This window comes from Solanum tuberosum, unplaced genomic scaffold (genome assembly GCF_000226075.1).
Source record: "Solanum tuberosum cultivar DM 1-3 516 R44 unplaced genomic scaffold, SolTub_3.0 scf00068, whole genome shotgun sequence".
NCBI classification, from domain to species: domain Eukaryota; kingdom Viridiplantae; phylum Streptophyta; class Magnoliopsida; order Solanales; family Solanaceae; genus Solanum; species Solanum tuberosum.
Window position 1 is genome coordinate 2,015,935 of NW_006238994.1, and position 14,465 is coordinate 2,030,399.

The window sequence follows — 14,465 nt, forward strand, 5'->3', positions numbered from 1 at the left end:
TATATAAGATAAATTGGTTTGCATTTGCATGTTTCATAGCTAGCTGGACCCCTTTTTATTTATTAGGTAGTAGTTTTTTTCCATGTGATTCGTGATAGATAAATTGTTATTGAAGAAGCATCATGTTCGCTCGAATCTTCCAGGGCACTTATTTGAATATCGATGGAACTTATTTGAAATTTATTAGCTTTGAAGCTTTAGGCTATACTATAGTAGTATGTTAATTAAACAGAGTCTGGAAACAAAAAAAAGTGAATACTTTATATGGTCTTGAACTCTTGGTCTCTCAACTCTGTAAAAAACAGTCTTGTGCATAATGTTAATCCTGTGATAATTTGGTTAATAACTAGTGGAGTAATAAGTTGAGCAATTATTTAGGTGGATATACTATTTTAAGGCATGTTGCATTAAATACTGCAATTGTCTTTAATTAACTTAACGAAAAGCCAGCTTTCGTAAGGCTTTTTTTTTTAATCATTTGATGTCCACTACCCGCAATAACACACAATTTTTTGACGATTGAATGAAGACATGGATATTTTCTCAATCGAGTTTGCATTGATTTAAGTTTTTTGGTTTGCTTCCGTTTCATTTAAAGGTATTTTTGGCCCATTTCACTAACTATAAGGATATAAATGTATCGAAGTATAACCAAAGGACATTTTTTATTATTTCACATAATACAAGGGCATTTTTGACCCTTTTGTCAAATTTTAATTGTAGTCTTTGTTTAAAGTTTGGGTCAATCTTACCCACGTGATTGACAGACTGACAAGTCTTTGTCCTTATTCCAACTAAGCTACCAGTTTATTATTTTATTTTTAAAAAATAAATAAAAATGATTGTCTACCATTTAAAAAATTCAGAAATCCCATATCGGATACATTCATATCCCTTTCGGATATATTTCTCCCCTCTTGGATACATCTCTCTTCTATGTATCCGGATTCTATCCCCTATCTGAAACATTCCTCCCCTCTCAGTTACATCTCTCCCCTATATGTATTCGGATGTAAAGTCCCCTCTCGGATATGTATCTGGAAATCCAGTTATGTTATTTCATGTATTCAGATTAACAAATCAGAAGCACAATCCTTCACTTCCTATTCACAGCTTTAAGAAACTTTTGTAAACAAAACCCAACAAATGATATGAGACTTTTGTAAACAAAACCCAACAAGTGATGTATCTGGAAGTCCAGTGATGTATTCAAAATTAATAAATTTTAAAGGACTTTTGTAATTTGAAAAAGAGTAGGAAAATAATATAACTAGCTCTTAACACTATGAAATTTATGTAAATTACACATAAAATAAATATGATAACATATATATAATATCACCCAAGTCACGGCAAATGGAGGGATTGAATCGGATTTGTGCAGATTGAAAATGGATTAATGAATTGCAATGCACCATATGAATATTGGCAAATTGTGAATTGGGTAAATCGTTCTAATCCACATTAATCGACCTAGGACCTGACTTCAATCCCAACCTCGACCTCAACTTGGGACCCTACCTCAGCATGGGATTTAACCTCGATTCCGACCTTGATCTCAACTCGAGACCCTACCTCAGTATGAAATCTAATCTTGATCCCGATCCTAACCTACTTTTGACTCGAGATCCGACTCCAACTCAAGATAGGATTCCCATGGAACCCTAACCACGACCATGATCTCAACTCGAGCTCCAATTCTAATTCCTGATTCAACCTTAATTTAAGACTCGATCCTGACTCCAACCCCGACTCAGGAATAGACCATGAGTTAAGGGGGTAGGTGGAGATAGGCAGGTAGGGGAGGGTTAATAGTGCCAGGGTTGGGTTGGGCATTTGTGTGTTTTTATTGATCTTGTAAATGTTCTCTCAAATTTTAAGGAAAGGATATTGGGGTCTCCTATTTACAAAAGTGAGTTTGTATATGAATACTCACATGTTATCCATATTTTTATGGGATAAAATAGATTGAAACTCATATTTATCTAATTGAAATATAAGTGATCTAACTCATTAAAATATGAATTAAATGAATTAATTTAATAACCATGAACTGAAATTCCAACTCTAAATATCATAGACAACAAAAAAAATCTTTAGAAAAAACACCAAAATTTTAAAAGAACAAGAAATAATACAACCCTCAAAATCTCACTCTCTTTTAGCATAAGCATAAAAAATAGTCAAAATATTTTCAAATTAGCAATTTCTTCTGACCTGAAAAAAAAACATGACAAACCAAAACCAACAAGAAAATGCTAAATTCTAGAAAAAGAAAAAGAAAAAGAAAATTGAGAACCCTTAAAATCTAACAGATAATTTTCTAACAATTACCCTAAAATCACTCTAGCCATAAATATTCAAATGTGGTTCAAATTATACCTAGACACTATATATAACCCTCTTCTCAACCACATTTAATTCACCAAAGCAAAAAAAAAAAAAAATAGAAAAAAATCAAACACAAATTTCAAAAATATAATTATTATTTACTTATTTATTTTTAAAAAATATGGAGATGAAGAAGATTGCTTGTGTCACCCTCATTGTTGCTGCCTCAATTAGTTCAGTCATGGCTCAAATATTGCCCCCAACCTCTGCCCCAATCTCTTCTCCGATCTCTGCCCCAGCCTCTGCCCCATCTAGTGATGCCGCCGTGTCATTGCCCAACGTGGCAACTTTGGCTGGGGCTACTTTATTATCCTTCTTCGCTTATTTCATGCACTAAATTATATCGTCAAATTTCTCTAAAACAATCATCTCTACATTAATAACCATAAAAAAAATTGAAATAGATTTTTTTTATATTATGTTATATTATATATTTTCTATAACATTATTTTGTTATAGAGACTAAAAGATGATTTAAATGATATCGTTATAATGAGATTTAATTGTAATTAGAAAGGGGGAAAAAGGAAGAGAATGAAGAATTGAAGGAGATTACAGGTCTTGGTAGGGAGAAGGAAAGATTTTTTAGATACATCTTTGTGTACTATATATATCATCACCAACAAAATAAAATCATTATTTTGTGGTTTATTATTGTTGTTTCTTATGTAACATACGGTTAATTGTATTTCATCATTTTTGCATTTATTTATTTGAGATCGATCAATCTCAAAATTATCAATGAGATCAAGGTGAATTGTCGCGTTCAAATCCAAAAAACAAAAAAAAAGCACAATCTTTTCTCAGAAAAAAAAATCTTTTTTTATACTCTATGCTTAATCGAATATAATGGTAATAGAAATAAATTTTATAATATATATCATATTAAAAAAATATATATATTAAACCTGATTCAGTCTCGAAAAAGAACAACGAAAAGCCAAAAAAAAGGAGCATAAATTCAATTTGATGATTGAATAAAACGTGACAATCTTTATCCAATAGTAAAATGACACCGTTTCTCCCAACAAAAATTCCCCTAGCCAAATGGCATACATGCAATAAACAATATCTGTACCTCTTTTCCTTCACTATAAGTATTATGCTTTTCTCCTATCTTTCTACTGAAAAAAAATTGAAGTCTCTCTCAGAAATAATTAATCATTAAAAAATAAATATTTTGTTATATATCAATGGCTTGCCTTAGGTTTTTCTATATTTATGTTGTACTGCTAGTTTTGAAGATGTCTGAGGCTCAAGACTTGGCATCGGAGAATATTGCACCTTCACCGGCGATGGTTTTGTTCCGGCGACCTCTGTCGGAGTGTTCTTTACTTTTTGTGTAATCAATCTCTTTATTAATATGCATTGAGGTTTTGGTGATGGTGCTTCTACATTAGTACCAAATATGATTTTGCTCTACCGCCCTTCATTTTTATGCTACCACTTGTTACTTATGCATTTGTCTTCTTATTTTTCCTTGTTATATAGATTGATAGATACCTGGCCTGTAGTATTATGCGTGTAGTTTTTTAATATTTGAATTTTAATATATAATTGAATTTATCTTAATTTACTCTTGAAAAGTGGATGTGATGAGGTTATCCGTCGGCTTGGTTCTATTTTATATATTTTTAGTTTAGTTTATTAATTTTTAATTTTTAAATACGCTAAATCAATAAAAGAATTTTAGTAGTTTTTGGTTTTTAATCGTTAATGGTTCGATTTTAGATTTGTCCAATAAAAAAATGCTCATAAAATAAATAATTTGGCGCGATACATTAAAACAAGCAAATTAGTTATAAATGTTTTAATATAGTGAAATAAAAAAGATAATAATTAGGTAGATTATAGTGTAGAGTATTGATATAGTGTTTAGTTATGTTAAATCATTAATATTTAATATTTATGAAGGATATAGTAGTAAATTATTACCGTATTTAACGAATTATCGATTTATCCAATATTTGAAATCAAAATGGAACTGATAACCCAATAAATTATTTTTATAAAATTATTAAAAATCTGTTAATCTGATAACCCAATTACAATAATCCAATAACATTTTTTTATTTGATTTTTACACGCTCCAGATGTGACAATTATTTTGAAGGGGGAAGTAATTTTGTAAAGGGTCGCAATCATTGAAACTAGCCGTGGGCGTTCGATTCTTCGATTTGATTTAATCGAATTTTGGTTTGGTTCTTCGGTATTTGGTTTTAGAAAAGTGTGCATCATATTTCAAACCAAACTAGATCGATTCGGTTTAGTTTGGTATTTTTAAATTAGTTTTTCGGTGTGAATAAAAATAAAGAGGAAATATGATAAAGTAACAATTGGTGTTCACTTCACACTTCAAACTTCAAAGTTGCAACTAACAGTCTAACAATAAAAAGTAATAACATCAAAATAGTTTTGTTTAGGTTGGGTGCCCTTTACCGTTTTGAAGTGTAAATGATAAAGTGTGCCCTTTACTGTTTTGTTTAGGCTCCAAAATTTAAAAATTGAAATGGGCCAGGTAAATATTTTAATTCAAAATATATAAGTATTATTAAATAATATAATTTAATATTTTTAAATTTATTTAATAAAACTTCGGTTCTTCGATGCACCGTAGTTTCGAGACCCTTACACCGAACTTCGAACTGAAGAACCGAAGTTCCGGAAAAAAAGAACCGACACCGAACTGAAACACCGAAGAACCGAAATAGTTCGATTCGGTTCGGTTTTTTAGTTTTCCGGTATTTATGCCCACCCCTAATTGAAACATAGAAAAAGAACCCTCTTATTTGAAAACTTAAAGGTTAATAATTAAGAATTTCTTAACTAGCTTAGTTGGTTGGTTATTTAAACTTAAACACTTAGTTGGTTAGCTATCCAAATTTAAAAGGTTCGATATTTTTTAAATTTGTAATTTCTTCCCTATCTTCCTTTTCTCCTACGCTCAATGTTTATTTTATTTGTTTATCAAAAGGTTGATAATCGAAAAGAGGAGAGGCATTTATTTGTACAGAAGATGAAATTTCTGAAAGTACAGAGGAGATTGAACGTTCTGAATGTTCTATGCGTTCTATCACCAAAAATTAAGATATGAAATTAATGAGACGAGAGTGTTTGGCCAAGTTTCGAAAAAAAAAATTGAAGACAGATTCATCATGTGTCACCAGGCAGATTGTTATAATTATGTAAGTAGCAAAATACAATTCTAAACACAAAATGATGCATTCTTGCAGTGAAAGACTAACCGCCTCACCAATTTTCTGGATAGAGGAATAAACAACGTGTACTTTAAATAACGAGTGATGTACACCTTCTCTATGGAGAAATTAAAGTTATACAACAATCTAAAACTTCAATTTACACGATTAGGAATTAGGTCAAAAATTTCAAACCAACTAATGCAGCAGAAAAATACAAACTCTAAGATGCTTGTTGTTTCCTTCGTTTTATTCTTTCTAGCGCGCCAAGAGGGCCATCACTATCTTTATTCTTGGCAGTAGAGTCATCTTCTGCTTCATCACCTTCGTCCCTCTTACGGATTAGACCTCCAAACACTGCATCAGGGACTTCTTTCAGTGCAATTTCAACCTTATCATCATCCTCTTCAGAATCACTTTCCTCAGGTAGCTCAATATCCTCATTGTTTGCAGTGACTTTCTGTCCATTTGACTCAACTACTCCTGCACTAACAAATCCAACTACCCGACTCTGTTCTTTGCTCTTTGTATCATTTTCAGGGGGCGCTAACTGCCTCTCAAGAGCTGCCATCTCATCATCAGCAACACCAGCTTTTTTCAAAACGTCCTTTGCTTCCTCAAGGGTCTGCATCTGATCCTTTTGCATGAGATACTCCGGTAGGATAAAATGTGTCTGCAGGTATAAGAAGAATGTCAGTATGGTCAATCAACAAAGTTAAAGAAATGCACAAATGTGAGAATATACAAAACTATTAAAAGGATGTGTATGAAGGAAAGGTCAAAAAAGTGAGACCAACGGAAGGAGATCGAGTGGAGTTCCCTAAATTATGGGTCTACACCACAGATTTGCCTTAAACCCATACTTATTTCCTTACTTTTAGATGAATCAACCAATAGCAGATCATTTGAGAACTCCATGGAGCATGCTATTTGCATATGATTGTATCATTGGAAAAACTAGCAAGGATGTTAACAAAACTAGAACTATAGAGAAGCTAGCACTCTAGAGAGTGAGGGTTGGTGGAGTAAGACAGAACGAGGAACTTCAAGTTTAGCTTGCAAAAGAACAAATATCAAGTGAGATTGGATAGGTTTGTGGTAACTACTACAAACAACTCAAATATTCTTTTTGATAGGTCCAATAATTCAAATATCTCAAATCTTCCCCAAAAGGATGCAATGATAGATGAAAGTTGAGCATAAAGGACTAAAATAGGATAATTCAAATGGAGCACCATAGGAGTTCTATAGAACGATTCTGAGAGATGCGGCAATGTTGTAAGAGTGGTTGGTTCTCAACAGCATAATATATACTTATCGGTGTTTCACAAATACGTATGTTAAGAAAATATGTGATCTCACCAGAAAATAACTAGAAATGATCAAATTAAACTAGGACATAAGCAGGAATATATGAGGATAAATTATAAGGTGATCACCTAAGATGGTTCGGCCATATTTTACGTCGACCTCCAAATTCACGGATCCGGTAGTGTGACATGTGACAATTTAAGGTGCTAAACAAGAAGGAGGTGGATCCAAAATCACAAAGAAGTTGTCTCAAGAGACTAAATCTCTCATAAATGTACATTTAGGTCAGAAAAAAGAACACAATGAACAAATGACCACTATAGGAGATACCAACTTGTTGGGGTAAGGCTTGGTAATTGTTAGAAAACTTGCATTAGATCTAATATTTGCCAGAATTCCTCTTGGCTTGGGTTAAAGACTTTTATATCACTGAAGGGATGTTGTGAGATTTAGAGAACCCTAAATTCGCCTTAAAAGACAAGTAATTGTTTTTCAATATTGGACTTCATGGACCAGAATATAACAGAATATGTATATAGAGGATTCTTACAACCCACTAGTATGAGATTAAGTATAGTTGACTGATTTGATTGATATAATATACCAAGTCCATGATAGTTCATACACCAAGAAGTTAAAAATGGTAGTTACTTGAGCTAAATACTACATTATGAGCCCTTCCTATTTTCAAGAAATTTCCTGGCATAAAGCATAAGTAGCTCTAACAGTAGGTTTCCCAGTGACCCAGTCTAATCAGAAGCTAGGTTGTCATCTTCCAAAGTTAATTATATGCCATGTTGGATGATACACATTGTAAAGTAATTATTTTATCCTGATTAAGTTCGTACTAGCATTCTAACCAGATTATTACTCTTCTTACACAATCCTTCCTATTAGAAGCCATCAAGTACCAAAACAATTTCCCTCCTCAGCCTTCTTTTATGCCGCAAGTACACTTAGATACTTTTTTGGATAAACTATGCCACAAGTACTCTTTGGTCTTAATTCTTTGTAAGAATACGATTGAGCTCCTTAATTTACTGATCTCAAGGACATCACAGATGGCTAACTTAATGATTAAATGAGTATTTTTTTACCTGGCTGTAGCTTGCAGATACACTCCTCTTCACACGGAGCATCTCGCGGAAGGTATCCTCGTTACCATGCTGCACCTCAAACTCATGCCACTTGTCCCAGAAATCAGGGTCAGATCTAGGGTCTGCGAATTGTGATGAGTGCTTGTATAGTGCACGAGCACGATCAATCTCCCCTAGGCTCTTCTCAAGTTCAGCATACTTTAAGCACATAACTTTCACGTCCTTGTCTGGAAGCCCAGACTCAATTGCTTGTTCATATATCTCCCGTGTTCTTGGAACACCAAATATCTCAGCTGCACGAGCTATATAGATCTCGTACATGCTCAATTTCTCATTTGCTGGAACAGCTTTTGTAGCTTGATCATAAACCCTCATTGCCCGCTTCGCAAGACCATAGTCTTCCTCTAATTTAGCATATTGAAGATACAATGGCTTCACAGCATCAGCAGGGGTCTGGTGGGAATGGAAACAGTACAAGATGAGTATCCAAACATAGTTTGACAAACAGAATTTATGAACGTGCTTTAAGATGCAACTACGCAGACAAGAAGTAGTTAGACATTAAATGAGAGCCTCTGCTAACAGCATTAAACAAAATTTCTCCCATAATTTGGAAGTGCAACTATCACCCAAGACATGGCCAATATATGATTCTAGACTAAACAACAGATTTATGTGATGTCAGAAAATTACAGGCAACATAGGTGAAGCTGCATGTATATTCATTGTGCATCAAAAATAAATATAAAATGCACACAGGTAGACATGACACGACCTCAAACTAAACCCTAAGGAAAAAAAATCAAGATGTGCAGCACAATGCATAAAATGATTCAATGAGCTCTCTAACCACCTTTGCGCCCTTATCCAGGTAGAATACTATCATATAAAAAGTAGAGGATGATGAAAGACCAAAAGGATAATTTGGAAAGTAACTGAAGAATAAGATATACGGTGGCTGAAGGAAGATAGCTTTCCGGACACTTCTTAAACAGAAACAGGTGTCTCCCAAAACATCTAGGCAGCCAAAGGTTTCTCCCATCAATTTAAACCTGTTGCTATCGCAGATCCGCCAATTTTCTTATTTATTAACAATATTAAGTTACGCCAGAGGAAGAAGTGTTGGGTTAGTTGATTGACTGACACTAAATTGCACCCAAAAAAGGGGATGTCCCTGTTGTAAAAAGGGTACACAAGTCCAAGAAATTCAAATGAATATCAGATCTGTACAGAAGGCCAAAAAAGTGGCTGGTGCCCTTACATACGTTCAACACGCATAAGGATATGATATTGCTAATGAGAAGCAAATGTGCCAATATCAGAGCGATGGCAAAATCTCCACATATTCATTAAGGGAGTTGGAGAAAAACAAGGAAAAACTCATGAGATTTTTAAACATCAGTTGAGAACCTAACATCCAATTAAAACAGTGAATCATTGAATTCCAAAAATCATCATCAATGAACTTACCATATTGGTGCAAAAAAGAACGATTTTACAATTCAGATTTATATCATAGAAAACCAATGTTATATTTGTTGACTGAACAAATAAAACATATTGTCAAATACATACCTGTTCAACAGCATGCTCAAATAACTCTCTAGCTCGTTCCAACTTTGACTTCCCATATCTCTTCACAAATTTGGAAAGATAGGTAACCCATATATCCTTAACATGTGGGTACTTGAAGATCTTCACACCCCTCTCGTAAACCTTGAATGCATCCTCAAAGTACTTGTGATCCTAGACAAAATGAATACCAGATATTATAGGTTAAATCCAATTGCACCAGAGAGAAAAGATATCCAAAATTCTTTTCTTGAGTTTTTGCATTTTGACCTCAAATGTATGCATTTTTTTTATCTTCACATTATCCTCTTGTTTTTTTAATCATTTACATCCCGATCTTTCAATGTCTATGTGAAATCATAGAAATCTCATTTTTTGATGGATAAAAATAGTAATTACATAATCAGAAAAACAGGCAGAGTAAAAGGAGAGACTATTCACACATGGAAAATCAATAGAAGGGCTAACCCAGCAGCAATAGTGAAGCCATCCAGTAGATAGTCACTAACTATACAAAAGGCTCCTTCTTAATGGAAAATCAATAACAGTAAAGATTTCTGAGTCATAAAAGTAAGAGTGGAAGGATTTCATGTTGTAAGCAGACATTAGGATAGCATCACACGGCATAAGGCCATTGCCCCACTAATGGGATTTGTGTAAAAGTCTAAAAGATACTATTTCATATTTGTTTACAACTTTCATTTGGCAGGAAATTAAAAAAAAATTCTGCCTAGTAAGAAACAAACCAAGTACTTAGTAGTTCTTTAATAAATTCACATACTTTGTTATTTAGTTTCCAAGTGAGGAGAAGTGACAAATGGGATACTCCACATTCTAATGGGGGAGAGGATTTTGAATAGCTCTTTGATTGCAGAAGCTCTATGTTACCTACACAATGAAACTTCTCAGCCAGTTATTCACAGCTTCTATCAAGAATCCTTCTTAGTGACAATTTAGTATCCCAAGAATATTCTCAAATCAACAAGTATGCAGATTGGAGATCTTTTTCAATCTGGAGATTACTAAGCTTACTAATGTTGCCTTCCATCTTTCTCCCACTACTGGCCCCTTATTCCTTTTCCTTGTCAATTTTTTCCTTCCAATCCCACTTCCGTTTTGGGAATTCAATCCCTATTTTGCCCCTCACAGAATTAAATCTTCTAAAGTTCTGCAAAATAACTTAAGACTAGAGGGTAAATCGTGGAAAATAACTGGCGAAGATGCAACCAGGAAATGGTTCATACATTAGATATGCAAAATGCAAAGAACTCCCCCATTCTTTTAAGAGCACGTAAAACAGTAGGATGATACGTAAGTAATGATTAGAATGAAATTCATACCTCCAGAAGTACTGCATAATTTATTATAATCTGTGGTGTAGCAATTCTCAGATCCAAAATTCGCTCATAGACCACACGAGTTGACTCTAAGCTTCCTAGACTCTCCTCCAAATCCACAAACAGTAACCAAAGCCTTAGAGATTTGTGTAGCTTAATTTGCACTGGTTCATTTCCATCAGCAGCAACTGCATGTTAAAACATGAAGAGAGCACCAAGAGTTAGCCCAAATATCCATACAGCATCAATCAACTGAAAATGAAATTAGATATCTAGATTCCTCAGTCAAGATATACTAAATGTTTTCCTAAAACTTTTCAGCTTCAATTTTAAAGACTTAGATTGGTCATGGAGTTCAAAGAAAATAATTAAAAGCATATGATTAGTTTTAGCCAGGAGGGTACAAAAATAGAGACAAAATTTACTTTGCTAAGTTTCAGTTTCAAGAGAAATTGCCCACTCAAAGAGACATGCTTTGCCTGGTTGCTAATTAGGAAGGCATGCCTTATACATGAGGCATCACAGAAAAGAGGTATGCAGATTTGCTCAAGGTGCTTCATGTGTGAGCAGGAAATTGAGGTAAACAACCACCTATTCCTACACTTTCAAACAGCTACAAATCTGTGGAACATGTTCTTATGTACACTTAGGGGTCGTTCGGTTGGGAACAAGTTATACTATCCTGGGATTAGTTATCCTGGGATAACTTATCCCACCATGTATATGGGATAACTTATCCCATCACTATGGTATAAATGGTGGGATAAGATATCCCAAATATGGCAACCAAACAAGACATCAAAATTTAATCCCAGGACTATTTTTTTATCCCATGACTATTTATTCTTATCCCTCACACCAAAGGATCCCTAAGGGTTAGCTGGGTGATGGCTGATGCAAAAAGACTACTCTGGAGCTCTTGAACAATTAGTCAGGAATTGGAAGCAGGGGCAGGAAGGAAGAATGGTGGAAGACTATCCCAGCATGCATTTGGCGGACCATTTGGGAAGAAAGGAATGCTAGGTGTCTTGAAGGGAAAAATATCAACTTTCATAAGATAAAAATGAATTAAATTAGCCTTCTATTTTTTGGTGTAAAGAAAATTTGGAAAGGGCAATGGTAAATTTAGTTGATTTCCTAGGAGACTTGTAATCTGACTACCCTTATGGGGGTGTGCCCACTATATGGGATGTAAGTTTCCAATTCATCATTTCTTAGGATGATAGAATTTTTTGTGAATACAAAGTTACCCTTATCTCAAAAAAAAAAAAAAAAAGAATCACCCGTTGTCTGGATTTTTTCCAAATGCAAGCTTTTTTCTTACTACTTGCTACTTTTTTTTTTTTTTTTTTTTGACAAGGGAAACCCGCAGCCGCTACCCTTTGGTTGCGCACAGGGTAAAACCCCCGCTCCTATGCAATAGCTCGCAAACCACATAGGAGAGGTAACCCGCACTAGGCAGCCTGGTGCGACGAGCTCGACCCAGAAGGCAAACCCCTTGCTTTCGCTGGCAAGGGGTTTCGAACTTGAGACCTCCAACATGGAAGTGCCAAGCTCAAACCACTGGGCCACCCCGAAGGGTTTCTTACTACTTGCTACTTCTGTAGATTTATTTTTTTTGGATGAAGAATTACTTCGGTAGATTGTTTTACTTCAAAAGTAACACGAAATCCACATTCAAAATTTTAGTTCCTGATTAAAAGGTAATACCAATATAGTATGGAGTACTTCTTTGTATTCCATGACTCAATTAGATCTAATGCTGAACTATTATTTAAGCTTGGTGGGCTAATTACTTAACAAGTGACAAGAATAAAGAAACAGTCATGAAAAAAGAAAGAGCACAGATACAAAGGAAAGTCAGAATTACCTCTCCGTTTGACCTCAACAGTTGGTTCAGCAGTGGCACGTCTCATCAGTTCTAGAGCACCCTTGAAATTCCTGTGACGTAGTTCCATCTCGGCCCATTCACACCAAACACTAGCCAGATGATCAACAGTTTTATAATTCACCTGCACTGCCTTATCAAAGATGACTCTTGCATTTGCAATATCCTTATGGTTTTCATAAAGTTTTGCAAATGCAACCCACAAAGTATGTGGCTTCCCCACAGCTTTCATTGGGTCAATAGTTCTAACTGCCTCAGTGAACGTTAATATTTGCTTTGTCGGATTCCCTTCGAATAGTTTTACCCTTCTATGCCACTGTTCTACATTATGCGGATTTTGCCTCAAAAGGACACTATTCGCAAGCTCTGGCCTCCTATCCATAAGATGTTCTAGCCTCGCTAATCTCAAGTCAATATCCTTATCATCATTTAGCCAAAACTCTTTAAGCTTCTTCTCCAATTTTGCCACATTCAACCTATCATCCTCCTCATCCACATCTTCCTCTGCCCCAACCTCACCATTACTCCCTTCATCCACCTCACTATCACTCATCTCCTCCATTTTCAAGGCAAGCATACTCTCCTCAAACTGGGAGTACGCATCAAAGATAACACTAAAATCCCTAACAGTCACCACAGTTGTCATCCCTTCTTCGAAAATATCTCTCGCCTTCTCGACCAACTTCCTCCTAATGTAATAATCCGCCAACGACGTCCAAAGCCTCCCAACCTCATCGGTAAACTTCTTAATCCCTCCTCTAATTATGGCATCCACATTCAAACCTGATATTTCAGTAGCATGCTGTGTTAACAAGTCACACAGCTCCAACCAAAGCCTATGTTTAGTCTTCCCTTTAATAGAATAAAACCGATCATCATTTAATACACCAGCTAACCTCTCTGCCGCCTCCTGCCACAGCTCAGAATTCAACAAAAACTCAAGCAAATCCTCAATATGGGAAGGGTCATACTTCAAGTACCTCCTATAAACCCTAAGTGATGTTTCAATAGGAATTCCCCTTTGACTAACAAACACTAAATAATGTTCCCAAATCCTATCATGCTGAGTAACAGGTAATGCACACAATGCTCTATCGAAAGTGCGTCTAGTTCGAGTAACGAGCTTCTGTTGAGTTAAACTCACCAAGTACATGATCCAAATCCGTGGCATTTTGTGCATTGTAACAAGCGCTCTCTCGAAAGTGTTGTTCAGAGCTTGGTACAGGGAGTGGTTGATTGGAAGATTCCGAACTAACTCCAGACGTTCGCGGAGATACGCGTGCCATATTTTGTAGCTTCCGGGGAGAGCTTGTAGGGCTCGTTCGTAAAGCACTCTTCGTTTTGTGAATGGCGCATCTGCTCGTGCCACTAGATAGCGCCACCACTGCTTCAGGCTGAACGGATTTCTGAGGATCTCTTCCTCGTACGGGAGGTCATCTTCGGTGGGGTAGAGCTCCCTCGGGATTGACATATTGAAGGCTGTGATTTGAATTGGATTTTCTCTTTAAAATGCGATTGGTATTATATATAAGAGAGAAGAAGTTCAGAAACTGAATCCGCCGGCGCAAATCGCCGGGAAGTAGGGAGGAATCTGGGTTTTGGCAAGAAAGAAAACCCTACTGAAGAAGGACGAAGATAGGGAACAAGTCCTTTTACTTTTTAATTTTTTTTC

The 14,465-nt window shown here is 35.3% G+C and overlaps 1 protein-coding gene across 1 annotated transcript; it reads right to left on the reverse strand.

The window, feature by feature from the left end:
• Nucleotides 1–5,594: 5,594 nt before the first annotated feature.
• On the reverse strand, nt 5,595–14,465 carry LOC102596412 (pre-mRNA-splicing factor SYF1). Its single transcript, XM_006345403.2, has 5 exons — nt 12,776–14,465; nt 10,909–11,093; nt 9,572–9,742; nt 7,997–8,449; nt 5,595–6,261 (listed from the first exon to the last, which is right to left on the reverse strand). The coding sequence occupies exons 1-5, from the start codon at nt 14,262–14,264 to the stop codon at nt 5,812–5,814; spliced, it is 2,748 nt and encodes a 915-aa protein (XP_006345465.1). The 5' UTR covers nt 14,265–14,465; the 3' UTR covers nt 5,595–5,811.

Excerpts from the sequence above, each read along its gene's own strand:
- LOC102596412 (XM_006345403.2), bottom strand. The coding sequence starts at position 14,264 with ATGTCAATCCCGAGGGAGCTCTACCCCACCGAAGATGACCTCCCGTAC. Across the intron at positions 9,743-10,908 it reads ATTATGCAGTACTTCTGGAG|GATCACAAGTACTTTGAGGA; the intron begins GTATGAATTTCA and ends CATTTTGTCTAG. Across the intron at positions 6,262-7,996 it reads TATCTGCAAGCTACAGCCAG|ACACATTTTATCCTACCGGA; the intron begins GTAAAAAAATAC and ends TTATACCTGCAG.